Source organism: Gaeumannomyces tritici, assembly GCF_000145635.1.
Source record: "Gaeumannomyces tritici R3-111a-1 unplaced genomic scaffold supercont2.1, whole genome shotgun sequence".
NCBI classification, from domain to species: Eukaryota; Fungi; Ascomycota; class Sordariomycetes; order Magnaporthales; family Magnaporthaceae; genus Gaeumannomyces; species Gaeumannomyces tritici.
The window spans coordinates 4,158,159-4,172,913 of NW_008804545.1; the positions used below are offsets into that span (position 1 = coordinate 4,158,159).

Below are 14,755 nucleotides of genomic sequence, written 5' to 3' on the forward strand. Positions count from 1 at the left end.
TATGCCGAGGCCAGATTCTAGGGTCTGATATCCATCATGAGCTGCACTCTTATCACTGCACACACGTCACTGCATCGACCGGCTCAGATCGGGCGTGCCAGAAGCGGACGGCTAGCAGCTGGGTGAGACCTCCATCCTCAGGTACCAGACCGGATGCGCTCTCCTGTGACCGGCGGGTTCTCGAACACACGCCACAGGCCGGCAGCCAGCAGGCTTTTTTTTTCGTCTCCTTTCCCTCTTGAGTTTGGTTTGGCCACTCCAGATGTGCTAGCTAGCTGGAATGGTGGGTTGTGCGGTGTGTGTGTGTGGTGTGTGGTGTGTGTGGTGTGTGTGTGTGTGTGGGTGTGTGTGGTGTGTGTATGTGGGCGGGAGGGCGTGCGTGCGTACGTGCTGTTCCATGTCGTGGATTGGAATGGAACGCGGCCGTTTGCCGCCCCGGAAACAGACCAGCGAACGCAGGCCAATCTCAATTCCTCAACCTTCCGTCTCCATCTCACCGAGACAGCCAGCTAGCCAGCCCTCCAAAGTCGAGAGCGCCTTGGCCGTCAACTTCCCTTTCCGTCCTAGCCCGCGCGTGACTGCACAGCATTCTTCGCATCTCAGGGAGAAAAAACCCCGCGTGCAGGGGGTGGAGAGAGAGAAAGAGACGGAGAATCCTCCGACTTTTTTTTTTTCCTTTTCTTTCTTTGATGTCTCCTGGTCCCGTCGCCACTCGCGCCCCCCTAGACCGCTTTGGGAAGACACAGGAATGAATCGGCCAAAACTAGCAAGACAGCGGAAGGCGCGGGGGTGGCGGGCTTTACTGGCTCTCTTCTGGCTCTTCTGGCGGTTACGTGGGGCATGGAGTACGCCGCGCTCCCCCTCCTGCAAGGCAAGAAGGCTAGCCTTGCAACTAGACGAAAGGGTTTCGGTGTGCGTGCGTGTGAGGGGAGGCGCCGGGCCGCATGCAGGGTACCTGGCAGCGGCAGTGACATGGCTGGCTGGCTTGCTGGTTGGCTGGGTGTCCTGTGGCGCATCGGCGTTGCTTCTCTCCCTCTCCTCTCTCGGCTCGCGGTGTTGGATCGAGCCAGCCCACGGGCCATTGCGCCAGGGAGGGTGGATTACTCCTTCAAGCCCAGCCGGACGCCCGCCTGCATTAGCCCGACAAGTCTGATTGGATAGCAGCGAAACAGCAAGGCTCTAATGGAACGCTGTCAAGGAACAGGGGAGGGCATCTGAGGGCCGGCTGACCCTGGCATTTAGTTCATTCTCCCTTTTTGTTTTCTTTTTTGATTTGACAGCCATAGACCACACATCTATTTCGCAGGCTGAGCGTAGGTGTTGGTTAGTCCACTTTACTGCGAGACAGGACCGGTCCTCCCCGGTGACAACCGACCAGTCACTCGGCATATTAGCGAAGCTCCATCCATCCATCTCCAGCCCCAAAACCTACAGCCTATCCGCGCGAGGATACTACCGTTTGTTGAAAGCACAGGACCCAACACATCATGAAACAGCTGACAGATTATATGGATTCAAAACAACCAAACGCCGTTCTCGGGCTTTCTATGTAGAATTCCTGACTTGCCCGATAATGCACCCCTTGACTCCAGCTTTGCCCTGATGGTGCCTAGGGCTTTGATCGCCCCTGAGCCTTGCGGACGGAGAAAGGAAAACAGGAGAGCGACGCAAAGACAAAAAAAAAGTGATCGAAATACAAGTGGGGAAAAAAGCAAAGAAAAACAGGCCAATAGGCAAACTATTCTCCCAAAATCCAGGTCTATCATTACCGACACCTCGGAACCAAACAAGAGAGAAAGATTCCATGAGCGCCACTGGTTCCCGTCCAAAACTGCAATCCATTGTGATGTGACAGCCGAACCTGACAAAGACGGCATTCTGGAAAAAGAACCATCGTGACAATCGATCAAAAGTAATTCCGCGGCTGGGATATATCGACCGAGCGCAAGGCGCATTTTTGCAGGATAGCTAGACAATGCGCACCATGGTGGCTGGGCGCGGACTAGTTGATTCCGTTGGAGAAGCTGGATCCCGGCGTCGACGGCTTGACTGGCGGTGTCAGGTCCAGAGGACGCGGAGACGGGGAAAGCGCTGCGATGGGAGGCAGGACAGGAGGCGCGGGACTGGAGTTGGGTAGTATCACATGGACAGTGGCAGGGTGCAGCGAGGGCGAGTGCTTTGTCGGAGACACGCCGGCACTGGACGGTGGTAGAGGCGATGCCTTGTGGGCCGACAAAGGCTCTGGGTAGCCTGCCTTTAGCTGCGGCGTTGTTACCAGCGAAGTCTTGTTAGCCCCAGGAGTGGCCTTTGGCGATGTGCCTCGGGAGGGAGCCCTGGAGCCCGGCTGCTGTTTTGACGGCGAGCTCAGCCTCACGCTGGAGAGTTCGACGCGTGGCAGGACTGGCGGCAGGATGGGTGTTGTCGATATGCGTACGCGCCCATTCGCCTTGGCCTGGTGGCCATTCTGGCCGCCCAGCGCTGCTGTTGGGCTAGACTGCTCAAAGACGGTGTTGTACGCCCGGGCCTTGTTCGGTGACAGGCTGGGAGGTGACAGGTCTGGGTGCGGTGACGAGAAGGGGTTATGGGTCCCGTTCAATACCGCCTTGGACAGCCCAGATGACCCTGGGCGATTATGAGGCGCCGGCGCAGGCCCAGCGGACTTGATTGGGATAGTGAAACTGAGCTGCTCGGGGGGCGGAGGGAGCACCGGGGAGCTGTTTGGCACCATGGAGATGTCGCCCATCTTGGGCGTCTTCTCAGTGGCAGCAGCCCCGCCGCCCGGCTTGCTGGAAAGCTCGATAGTTGGTCCGGACGCGGCTCTTGCGCCATCCTTTGACGGGGGAGCCGCCTTAGGGGTCTCGGGAGACGAACTGGCAGAGCCGAGCTTCAGCTTGATGACGGTCGCGTGCCCACGTGGCCTCTGCTTCCCCTCCTGGAGTTTGCGGCAGTGGACGCAGATGAAGTGGAAATCGTCGCTCTCGGCCTCCTTCTGGTCAATGCCCAGGCATTTGCTGTGCTGCCAGACGTTGCACCTCTCGCACGAGACGCTGTGCTCGCCATCGTCTACCTGTCCATGCAGACCGCATACACAGTCGAACACCCACTCATCCTCTTCGTCCTCCAGCTCCTTGAGCGCCTTCTTGGCCCTTTGGATCTCGGCCTCGCGGCGCCTGTCCGACATTCGGCCAGCCCCCGATCCAACACTCCTGCTGTCCTCGGAGAGGTGCGCGAGCTCCTCCTCATGCTGAAGCCGGCGCGCCTCGCGCTCACGGAGCCGCTTCTCCCTCGACATGAGCCGCGAGCTCCGGTCCTTCTCCCGCTTTCGCTCCAGCTCCTGTTGTTTCCTGGCAGCAGCCTCCTCAGCGAGCCGCTTGCGCACCTCTGTCTCGGCCTGCTCGTCGACTTTCTGCCTCTCAGCCTTATGCGCCAGGCGGCTGGACCTCTTTGCGTTCGCCATCTTCTCCAGAGTCATGAGCTCCCGCTCGCGCTCCTTTTGCTTCTTGATGCGCTTCTCCTCCTCGCGCTCAAGTGTGGGGACCAGGTGCTCGAGCAAGGTGTCCCTTAGCACCTTTTCGTTGCCATCCCTCGTCTTCTGCAAGGGGGCGAGGAAACGCCGAACATCATCCAAAGTGACGCAAATACATTCCCATTTGGCGCCTCCAAGCCCGTCATCCAAGAGTATGTCCTTGGCGGTCTCCTCTGGCGCGTCGTTTTCGGTTTGCGCGTCGTCATCGGGTCCTTCGGTTCCGCTGTCGACAGCTTCGGAGATTCGCCTTCGTTTAGCCGCCCTGGCCATAGCTCTCGCCTTCTTAGAGTTCTTTTTTGGCTTGGGTGCCGCAGGGGTCGGGGGCGGTGCCTCGGTCAGCTTGTAGAGCCGGTTGTCGTCGAGAAGAAAGTAGGTGTTTTCGTCCTCATCCCAGCCAACTGGCTCGACTCTCTGCATATTTGTTAGTCCACAGAACACGGTACCCCATTGCGGCGACAGTTGAGGTCGAGCGTACCCAGGCAGTGTGATCGTGGTCGGCCTCTTTGAGCTCCATCATTCGTTCCCGGAGCTTCTCGGGAGATCTCAGTATGAGCTGGGTCATCTGGTGAAGAACACGAATCTGCAAAGCGATTTTTATGTAAGATGACAGGGCTTGGCAAGCGTCACTGGCGGCAGGTCTGGAGGCGGGAGGGCCAACCTTTTGGAAGACATCGAAGTCGGCAAACTTCAAGAGCGCATCTTCCGTGCCAAAGGGGTTCTCGATTCCCGGGGCCTTGGCTGCGAACTGCCGTCTCGTGTACTCGTCGAAGATATCGTGCCTGTGCGCAGCGATGATGGTGAGCGGGGCCGACCTCAGTCTGGGACTCATGACGGGGTGGGGAAAACGTACGTCAGTCCGCGATGTGACGAGAGGAACTTGAGCATGCCAAGCCCGAGTTCTTGCAGCGCAAGTGAGAACGGTTTGAGGCATTCGGCCTCCAGCTCCTATGCGGCAGATACGGCGTCAGCGCAATCAGTGAGAACAGCGGAGGGCAAGGTGGCGGGCGGGGTGGCTCGTACATTGATGTCCGGAGCGTCAATCTTGAGCGCAGAGCCGAAGATGGTCAGAAATTGAACGACATTGGCCAGCTGCCACATGTCCCTGATGCGCTGCAACAAAGAAGGCTCCTTGTGATTCAGGGAATCATCGCCGTCCACCTCATCAATCGCGCGCTTCCTGGAGGATCTCATGGCTGGATGAGACACCCCCAAAGATCTAGATTGCTGACTGGTGGGCACGGATCGTGGTCGGCAGAGACGGGCGGCTGAGAAGTCGCAGCGATGCGATGGAGAGAAGTGTGCGGAATCTGGGAGGCGAAGTGATGTTGCCAAGACAGGTGTCAGGTCGCGTCATGACAGTTGCAGGCTGACGGCAAGTGTTGCAGAGCCGGCCTTCGGAGTTCGAGGGCAGGGCGTTGGGATTGTAGCTCGTTCAGCAACCGAAAGCGACAGGTGCAGCGAAATTGGCGACTTTTGGTCGACTGGACTTTTAGTCGGCTGGGCCCAGTCTCCGAGCGCGGGAGCGAAAGACGCGGTTCAGGTATCAATTTGCGGCTCAAGCGACGCGATCTGGCGGGCCTGCGTTTGGCGCGACGTGCTTTTGCTGTGCGCAACCTTCTCAAACGACTGCCCTGGTTCGGCCCGGAAATTTAGTTAGTGGCTCCACCTTATTGGGGGATGGAGCTCCTGAAAGTTCCCTTGGATCTCAGCGTGGGGTGGTGGGAGTCACGTGGAAGCGGCCGGCTCTCGACTGTCAGCTGCCTCAGCATGAACAAAAGCACGTGCACCGGATGACCTGTCAGTTCCTCTCACTCTGCGCTGCTGGCTGTGAAAGCTCGGAAGGCAAAGTGCCTTTTGCGCCCTGACTGGCACGGTTTCAGGAACCAGGGGTACCTGGGTATGGCTGGCTGCCGTAATCGACAGTCTTCCCACAGACACTGTGGGTGGCCCGCATTAAACGGATGGGACGAGCGATGTTCCTTGCTCTGATGTTTTTCTTTTTGATTTTTGTGTTCGTCCTGTTTATCAGCTCTGCCGTCCCGCGGTGGACGGCTTGGCGGGGCATCTCGAGTCTGGGTTGGACGCGCCCAAGAAGGATTTCTCGATGGCCTGGGCTGTTCCAAAGGCCTCTCCTCTTAAGGTGTCTGAGCCATGGCCCCCATAACCCCTCCCCACCCTTCCACAGGCACATGGCAAGGGGCAGAAGCGCAGGCAGCGACCTGACATATCGCGTATGTACCTGTTCTGCGCTTAGGTGAGAAAGCGCCAGCTGCGCATAACATGCTGCAGCCGGCAACACACTCCCGAGACTTCGAACCAACCGCCCACGTTGTGCCGTAACACCCGCGGCCATGGCACGGCTCCGTGATCGCTGGTTCGCTGCCTGCGCGATACACTGGGGCAGCTTTGCGCGGCCTCCCCACTGACAGCCAGGGCATCCTGGCTGGCACAGCCTGTCGTTCTCCACAATTGCTGTCGGAATGGAGATCTAGCACAGTGCCCAAACGCGACGCCATTCTTGGACGGGCCCCAACTGCTGTTTGGTCTTGGAAAGGGGCTGAGTCTGAGTCGATGGAGCTGAAAGCCACCCCCAAGAAGCCCTACGGCCAGCAATCATGCTTCTCGCATCAGCACGGCAAAACGCCAGAGACGGGCCAAGTTTCAATCCGCCATTGACGTCGTTGCCGATTGCCTACCTCTCTGCTTCCCGACTCGAGGCCGGCCTGCCATTCACTATCGTCGCTGCGAGCGCTTGCGGCCGCTCGAGCCGTCTCTGCCTGTCGAGCGGGCCACCTAGGGACAGGTCCCTGGAGCCGAACCCGCCTCGCAACTCGCGCGCTGCCGGGTCGCCACCTTTCGTTTCTCCCCGCGTTTCCCGAGGATGTTGCCGACCCGATCTTGACGTCGAACTGGCAGGTGCATCAGGTGCATTGTTCTCCGGTAGAGCGCCGAGAGCTCCTCGGAATCCAAGACTCGTCACGACCCCTGGGGCCTTCTCGCTGCCGCTCCCAGAGGGGCGCCCCCAGATCACAAGATGGCAGACCCCTCGAGGTACACGCCACAGCCGCCCTACTACCAAGCGCAGGGCCCAGAGAACCCCCAGGAGCCTGAGGATCCCGCACCGCGCACTCGGCAATCAATAGCGCTAGAGAACATGCCGCGCCCGCCAGATTTCGGAGCATACGACATGAGTGGGTATGGGGATAGCAATGGATCGCGCATGGGGTCTGGCATGGCGCAGCAGCAGCAGTACGGAAACCAAGGCTTTAGAGCGGCCTCGGCGCCGGCGCCGGCGCCGGCGAGCCCCCCGATGCTCTCGACGTCCTGGGGGAACAACCTCGATGTTCCCCGCGATGACCCCGCGAGTGCCCACTCTCCCATCGACCCCCTGGCACTACAGTTTGCCCTCCCTCCCGAAATAAACCAGCGTCGATCGCCTTCGTTGCAGCCAGAACACAGAGCGTCGAGTGCTGTCTACGCACCCCCAGCAATGTACTACGAGGAGCAGCCTCACCACGTACACACCGACTCGGTCGACTCAGACCGCGCGCCGCTGGCCCCTAATGCGCAGCCAATCTCGGGGAACCTCGCCACTCCTATGGCGGACGGTCATCCTAGAACCAGTTTCCAGACCGTCAACGATGCTGATGCGACCCCCTCGCGGTCCAGAGACACCAGAATGCTGGGCTTCGATCTGGAGCCGGGCTACAGCGGAAGCTCGTCCCAACACCACAGCTTCGGCAACTCCCTGACCCCTGAAGGGCCCCGGTCACGCTCCAACTCGACCGTGGGCGCCCTATCGCGGACCGCCTCCATTGTTCGGGCCATGTCTCAGCGTGTCGTCAACATCAGTGGAGAAGGTGAGCTGATCGAGCAGCAGAACCGCCGCTCGCGCTCCAGGTCGCCGGGCACAGACCAGAGGAACTCGAGCCCGATGATGGCGACCGATACCGCGTATCACTCCCAACTGTACCCGACGCCCCTGGAGAAGCAGCAAAGCGTCCCCGAGGTCGCCGAGGCCCACCCTGCAAACAGGTTTCAGGAGCCGCCGCGCCGGACCGGGCCCATGCCGAACCCGCTCAAGGGAAAGTCCCTCGGCATCTTCGGACCCAACAATCCCATCCGCACTATTCTATGCGACATTCTGGTGCTGCCTTGGACGGAACCCATCATCCTTCTGCTGATTGTCCTCCAAGCCGTCCTTCTGGCTGTCGAGTCCGCTCCCAGCGTCTTCGACCAGCCCAGACCTGGTCGGTTCGGGACCCCTATAGACTGGGCCATCCTGGGGCTGTTCATAGTCTTCACTTTTGAAGTCATCGCGCGCATCGTCGTGTCCGGCTTCGTCCTTAACGCGGCCGAGTACAGCACCATCGACAGGAAGCGCGGGGTCAAGGTTGCAATGACGCAAAGGTACAAGCAAATATTTCAGCCACAGCGCCAAAAGTCCGTCCGTCGCGCCACGGTCCCTGAGCACTACGGACCCTCGACCTTTGCACGCTCCATCACCATAATGCAGGGCCAGATGGTCCCCGAGACCATCGAGGAGCAGCAGCGCATGCAGCTCGCCCGCAGAGCTTTTCTGCGCCACGGCTTCAACCGTCTGGATTTTGTGGCGGTCGTGTCCTTCTGGATATCGTTTCTCTTGGCCTTGTTTGGCAAGGAGAAGGAACTCCACCTCTATGTGTTCAAGATGCTCAGCTGCTTGCGCATCGTCAGGCTGCTTGCTATTACTAAAGGCAATGCTGTGAGTATACAGCCCTTCCTTGCCTCCTGTCTCCCTACTGTCCCACGCACGTACGCCCCTATGGTTTCTAACCGTGTCCGTGCTTTCTGCCGATAGATCATCTTGCGTAGCTTGAAAAAGGCCGCACCACTCCTGGTACGCGTGTCGTTCCTGATCTGCTTCTTCTGGCTTCTATTCGCAATTATTGGCGTGCAGAGCTTCAAGTCCAGCTTCAAGCGCACATGTGTCTGGCTCGATCCCGCGCAGCCCGGTAACGAGTCGCTCTCGTGGAACAGCGAGAACCAGTTCTGTGGCGGGTATCTTGACCCTAACAAAACTGGCGAGGACACGTCGGCGTTGCCCTGGGATCGTTTGATAGATCCGGACGACCTGACGGCCAGGGAACAGGGCGCTGCAAAATTCGCCAAGGGCTTCATCTGTCCGCGCGGCTCCATCTGCTTGGAGCAACAGAACCCCAACAACAGCACTGTCCACTTCGACAACATCCTCAACTCTCTCGAGATGGTTTTCGTCATTATGAGCGCCAACACGTGGTCCAACCTCATGTACCGCACAACCGACACCGACTATCTCCCGGCTGCCCTCTTCTTCATCGCCGGCATTCTAATCATGATGCTGTGGATGACCAACCTGCTCATCGCTGTCATCACGTCCTCCTTCCAAATCATCCGCGAAGAAAGCAAAGCCAGTGCCTTCGCGGCAGACCAGGAGACCTTTAACCCAGTGCAGGGGGACGACCCGTTGAAGAGGCAATCAACGCTGCAGCGAATCTACGCCAAGACGTCGCTGGTCTGGGTCCTCATCATTGCCTTTGACCTCCTGGCGCAAGCTTGGCGGAGCGCGCGCAGCAGCGATGCGAGGCTGACCTTCATCAACCGCACCGAGGTCGTGGTAACGATCCTCCTCGCCGTTGAGATGGTGATTCGGTTCGCTGCGGATTGGAGGCACTTCCACCGCCGGGCGAGGAACCTCGTGGACCTGCTCCTGGCTGTGGTCACCACCGTGATGCTGGCCCCACCGATCCAAGAGTCTGGCCAGGTGTATGAGTGGCTGACCGTCTTCCAGATCTTGAGGGTCTACCGCGTTGTCATGGCGATCCCCGTCACCAGCAAGCTGATTCGGCTCGTGCTGGGTAACGCGACGGGTATCGCAAACCTGATGGTTTTCGTTTTCCTCATCACGTTCCTCATGTCCATATTTGCCTCGCAACTCTTCCGCGGCCTCCTTCCGGCGAAGGCGGGCGACAAAGACATCAAAGTCACTTTTGCAAACCTATACAACTGCTTCCAGGGCATGTATCAGGTCCTGACCAGCGAGGACTGGACCGATCAACTATACAACATCACAGGCGCCACGGCCGGCTTCGGCACTGCCTGGATGGCTGGCATCTTCTTTGTTGGCTGGTTCATCCTCTCGTACTTTATTCTCATCAACATGTTCATTGCTGTCATCCAGGAGAACTTTGATGTCAGCGAGGACCAGAAGCGTTTGGAGCAGGTCAAGGCGTTTCTGCAACGCAGAGAGCTCGGGTCGTCCAGCAACCTCTCCTTCTCCAAACTCTTCACCTTTGGCCGCCAGCGCAAGAGGGACCCGCTGGACTACGGCCCAGCGATGATGGAGATGCTTCTGAAGGAGGCTGTGGTGAAGGACTTCCTTGACGACGATGCCATCGATCCCCTCCAGCGGGCCCCGACCTTCCACACGCCAAACGCCCGAGGGCCCGCCAACGGCCCCATCATCCAAGCCGGGCGTCTGGGGACTGTGTGGGCAAAGGTGACGTCGGTGTTCTCAAGCAAGGATCCCAACCCGTTCTACTCCAACGTGCGTTTCGACGGGCCCAACGAGAACCTGGACGCGCGACAAATGGCTCACCAGGCCGTCTCGGCCGCGACGGCCCGGCGCAAGGCGCAGCGCGAGTATCTTGGCCGCCACCCGACATACAACAACTCGCTTTACATCTTCACACCCAAGAACCCGATTCGGCGGCTGTGCCAGCGTCTGGTTGGCCCAGGTCGCGGCATCGAGCGCATCGACGGCGTCGAGCCCAACAAGTATGCCTGGTACATCTTCTCGGCCATTGTCTACGCCATCATTGTGACCATGGTCGTGCTCGCCTGCATCACCACGCCGCTCTACCAAAAGGAATACCGCGAGAGGAAAGACTTCAGCCTCCGCAACTGGTTTGTATGGACAGACCTGGGCTTCGCAGCCTTCTTCGCCGCTGAGGCCGTCATCAAGGTCATTGCCGACGGCTTCTTCTTCACGCCCAACGCCTATTTCCGGAGCTCTTGGGGTGCCATCGACGGGGTCGTGCTCGTCACGCTGTGGATCAACGTCGTTACACTCCTGGCCAACCAAGGGACCGTGTCGCGGGCCATCGGGGCTTTCAAGGCGCTGAGGGCGCTGCGCCTGCTGAACGTCAGCGACAGGGCAAGAGACACGTTCCACTCGCTCATCATAGTGCAGGGCTGGAAGATCATCAGCGCCGCCTTTGTCTCGCTCTCGCTGCTGATCCCGTTCGCCATCTACGGCCTGAACCTATTTCACGGCCGGATGATGCAGTGCAACGATGGTGACGGTGCCCCCCTGCTGGACGACTGCTTTGGCGAGTACAACAGTACCCCGTTCAACAATGACTGGCCGATGCTCGCACCGCGCGTGGCCAAGAACCCCAGTTTCAGCTTTGATGACTTTGGCTCATCCCTTTTCATCCTGTACCAGATCGTCAGCCAGGAGGGCTGGACTGACGTCTCGTACGCGGCGCAGTCGGTCACGCAGCGTGGTGCGCAGCCCGAGTGGGGCAACCGCCCCGGCAACGGCATGTTTTTTATCATCTTTAACCTCCTGGCAACCGTCTTCGTGCTCACGCTGTTCATATCCGTCTTCATGCGCAACTACACGGAACAAACGGGCGTGGCCTTCCTGACGGCGGAGCAGCGAGCGTGGCTCGAGCTCCGCAAGATTCTGCGTCAGATATCGCCGTCCAAGACGTCATACGACGAGTCCAGGAACAAGTTCAAGCAGTGGTGTCACAAGCGCGCGATCGAGAAGAGGGGCAAGTGGTACACGGCCATCACCGTGATCCTGGTCATGCACCTCATTCTGCTTCTGGTGCAGTACTACGAAGAGCCCAAGTGGTGGGAGATGACGCGGGACTACATATTCCTATTCTTCACCGTCATATACCTCGCCAACGTCTGCGTCCGGGTCGTAGGCCTGGGCTGGGCGAGGTTCCGGCGGAGCTCGTGGGATCTCTTCTCGCTTGTGGCCGTCACAGGCACGCTCCTGACGACGATCTTCTACCTGGCCGACATGGAACAGGAAGTGGTCATCCAGCTGCATAAGTCGTTTCTGGTGGCCATAGTGCTTCTCCTGATCCCGCGCAACGACGCGCTTGACCAGCTCTTCAAGACGGCGGCGGCCAGTCTGACGACGATCGGCAACCTTCTAGCCACCTGGTTCGTCTTCTACATCATGTTTGCCATCGCCATGACGCAGGCATTTAGCCTGACGCGGTTTGGTACCAACGAGACCAACAACCTGAACTACCGCACCGTCCCCAAGGCCCTGCTACTCCTCTTCCGCTTCAGCGCCGGGGAGGCATGGAACACCATTATGGAGGACTATGCCGCGCTCGAAGCGCCGTTTTGCGTCGACGACCCAAACAACTTCTTCCTGAGCGACTGCGGGAGCACGGCATGGGCGCGGGTGCTCTTCATAGCGTGGAACATCATCAGCATGTACATTTTTGTCAACCTTTTCGTGTCACTGATCTACGAGAGCTTCTCGTACGTGTACCAGCGCTCCAGCGGTCTCGATGTGGTGGATCGCGACGAGATACGGCGGTTCAAAGAGGCGTGGCGCAGCGTGGACCCGCAGGGCACCGGCTTCATCAGCAAGGAGGCCTTCCCTAGACTGTTGGGCGAGCTGTCGGGCGTGTTCGAGATGCGCATTTACGACGCCGAGGACTCGGTGGGCCAGATCCTCGACGATGTGCGTAGCGACAAGCCGCCAGACAACCGCCACTCCTCGATCGTGTCCCAGTCTGCCTTTACCGGCACGGGCATCGACCTGCAGAGGCTCAACGAACGTCTCGCGCGCATCGATGTGGACAAAGTGCGCGAGCGCCGACGCCGTTACAACCTCTTCTTTGAAGAGATCATGGTGCTGGCCGACCCGGACAAGGGCATCGCCTTCGGCACTGTGCTGATGATCCTGGCGCATTACAACATCATCAGCGACAGCAAGAGCTTGAAGTGAGCAAAACATGCCCTGCCTTGATTCTTTGTGCCTGGTATACACAGCTTTATGGCCGACCAACTAACGCAACCCGCTTTGCTACGCAGACTCGAGGAGTTCCTACGTCGACGCGCCAGGCTTCAGCGAGTAGAGGAAGAGGTTCGCCGAAGAGTCGTGCAGGGATTCTTTGACACTTTGTAAGTTGCCACGAGCGCGCTGTTCTGTTTCCGGCACCCAACTCGCATACTAACGCAGCCGTGTGTCATGTTGTAGGTTCTGGACCAGGCGGTTCAGGCGACATATGGAGCGCAAGCGCTCGGCACGCATGACCAACATACCTCAACTCGACGTGCCCGAGATCCTGGTCGATAACGAGGACGACCTAGCCGGAGGCGGGACGCCTCTGACCCCGACATCGCCGTTCCCGGCACACAACCGGGCACAGTCCAGCTTCCTCAGCGCCGACAATGCGCGCAATGCCATGATGTCGCAGCACCACCACCGATCTTGGTCCGGGGTCAGCGGGGACGTGGCGACGTGGAATCAAGAACAGCAATACGGCGGACACCCGCTTGGGCAGCCAACGTCGACAGGCGGAAGGCTAGGCGGGCAATCCATATCGCCGGGCGGATGGGATGACGGCAGCAGCAGCCACAGGTATAATCATTCGGCCTTCAGCTTTGAGCTGCAGGATCCCATGGGCTCCGGCTCCGGCGGCGGCGGCGGCGCTAGTGGTGGTGGTGGTGGTGGTGGTGGTGGTACTGGCTCTCAGCCCGGCAGTGGCCCCAACAGCAGGCGCGGTAGTGTCATCAGCCCCTCGCAGGCCCGCGAGCTCCTTGACGATTCGGTCTGGGTCGAGAGTATCCGGAAGAGCGCGACGGTCCGCCGAAGCGATTGGGCCGGTCGAGGCAGCGGCGGTGCCGGCGGCAGCGGCTTCTAATCACCTAATACCTTTGATTACTTTTCACTCCCTACCTCTCCTTTGACTGTTTTATCACCACCGCCGAGACCATCGGGTGAAGGCGGCACCCATGTCCACGTCGCCATGACTATCAACAATATCAATGTTCCTATGTTTACACGGAGGCAGGCGGACGGGCTCATGGAACCGAGAGTCGGCAAATTTAATACCTCTCTTGCCATGTATTCCTCTCTGGTCGTCTGTTATGTCTCTATTACTTTGGCTATCTCTCCCGTTTTTCTATCTGTGGCTGGGATAACGAGCTAGACGTAGTACACTAGTAGCTCGCCCAACTCCCTCGGTAAATACTGGTGGATCATCTTGACTTTAGGGGGTGGTTTTGTTATTCATTGCCACAAGGGCGACCAGACCGTCCTTGTGACAATGTGTAACACGATCATCGGCATGAACGCCAAAGCTCAAGATTATCCACCTGTATTTGTCGAAAGAGATGAGCGAACTACTGGTTTACCACGTCTACTTCGTCATCCTTGCTTTTGACCACGAGATGGACGCTTGGGAACAACAAACCCGACACCAACAGCCCCTACCTTTGGCGACCCAAACCGTATCTGCTTCTCCTATTCCTCTCCCTGCGTGTCCCTTGCCCTTTACTCGCCGGCGTCTCTGGCTCGAAGCGCTTGGCGATGGGATGGAATGCCGCGGTTAGAAAGGAGGCGGGTGATGCAACAACATTGGAAGCAAGCGTTCAGCGACAGTCGGCCTGGATTGTTCTTGGCAGAAGTCTATGTGTATTCAAGCGCATCTGTTTTGTCGTCGTCGGGGTTCCCTTCGCCACGTGCTTCAATGTCTGGTCTATTCAATGCTCCCCTGATTGGATTTGTCCTCTTTGAGCTATTTCTGGCTGTCGCCTGCTGCCTTGCTAGGCAGGTACTATGCATTTGTATTTGTGTTCTTTTTTCCGTGCTGAGACCGGGACGAGGGCGATCAGTGCTGAATAAAAAGGCCCAGATTCCACAGGGATGCCTCATGTAAGGGCACAGTGGGACCAAGTAAGTACAATAAGTACCTACCAGCCCGGGCTCGAGGGCCTCTCTCCCTCTCAGGTTTGTCATGACCCTCCCCCAATCAATGTCTCACTAGCGCCGCCGCTTGGGAGGGTTGGGTCCCTTGCCGACGATCTATGCCCCCCAGGGGCTCGGTTCTACTTGCTTCACGACGCGATCCAGCACACTCTCCTCTCCGCCTCACGGCTCTCAGGGACCCAGCCGTGTGAGAAATGCGGACGGCGGATAAGGGGGGAAAGAGGGCGAAAGAACAAACG

General features: G+C 58.8%; 2 protein-coding genes across 2 annotated transcripts; one reads left to right on the top strand and one right to left on the bottom strand.

The window, feature by feature from the left end:
* Positions 1–1,493: 1,493 nt before the first annotated feature.
* GGTG_01302 (hypothetical protein) lies at positions 1,494–5,686 on the bottom strand. Its single transcript, XM_009219064.1, has 5 exons — positions 4,547–5,686; positions 4,377–4,471; positions 4,185–4,305; positions 4,002–4,106; positions 1,494–3,937 (listed from the first exon to the last, which is right to left on the bottom strand). The coding sequence occupies exons 1-5, from the start codon at positions 4,715–4,717 to the stop codon at positions 2,003–2,005; spliced, it is 2,427 nt and encodes an 808-aa protein (XP_009217328.1). The 5' UTR covers positions 4,718–5,686; the 3' UTR covers positions 1,494–2,002.
* A 452-nt stretch (positions 5,687–6,138) lies between these two features.
* GGTG_01303 (hypothetical protein) lies at positions 6,139–14,692 on the top strand. Its single transcript, XM_009219065.1, has 4 exons — positions 6,139–8,270; positions 8,367–12,526; positions 12,617–12,706; positions 12,783–14,692. The coding sequence occupies exons 1-4, from the start codon at positions 6,561–6,563 to the stop codon at positions 13,447–13,449; spliced, it is 6,627 nt and encodes a 2,208-aa protein (XP_009217329.1). The 5' UTR covers positions 6,139–6,560; the 3' UTR covers positions 13,450–14,692.
* The last annotated feature ends 63 nt before the right edge of the window (positions 14,693–14,755 follow it).

Excerpts from the sequence above, each read along its gene's own strand:
- GGTG_01303 (XM_009219065.1), top strand. The coding sequence starts at position 6,561 with ATGGCAGACCCCTCGAGGTACACGCCACAGCCGCCCTACTACCAAGCG. Across the intron at positions 8,271-8,366 it reads CTATTACTAAAGGCAATGCT|ATCATCTTGCGTAGCTTGAA; the intron begins GTGAGTATACAG and ends TTCTGCCGATAG. Across the intron at positions 12,527-12,616 it reads AGCGACAGCAAGAGCTTGAA|ACTCGAGGAGTTCCTACGTC; the intron begins GTGAGCAAAACA and ends TTTGCTACGCAG.
- GGTG_01302 (XM_009219064.1), bottom strand. The coding sequence starts at position 4,717 with ATGAGATCCTCCAGGAAGCGCGCGATTGATGAGGTGGACGGCGATGAT. Across the intron at positions 4,472-4,546 it reads TTGACGCTCCGGACATCAAT|GAGCTGGAGGCCGAATGCCT; the intron begins GTACGAGCCACC and ends TCTGCCGCATAG. Across the intron at positions 3,938-4,001 it reads ACCACGATCACACTGCCTGG|AGAGTCGAGCCAGTTGGCTG; the intron begins GTACGCTCGACC and ends ACAAATATGCAG.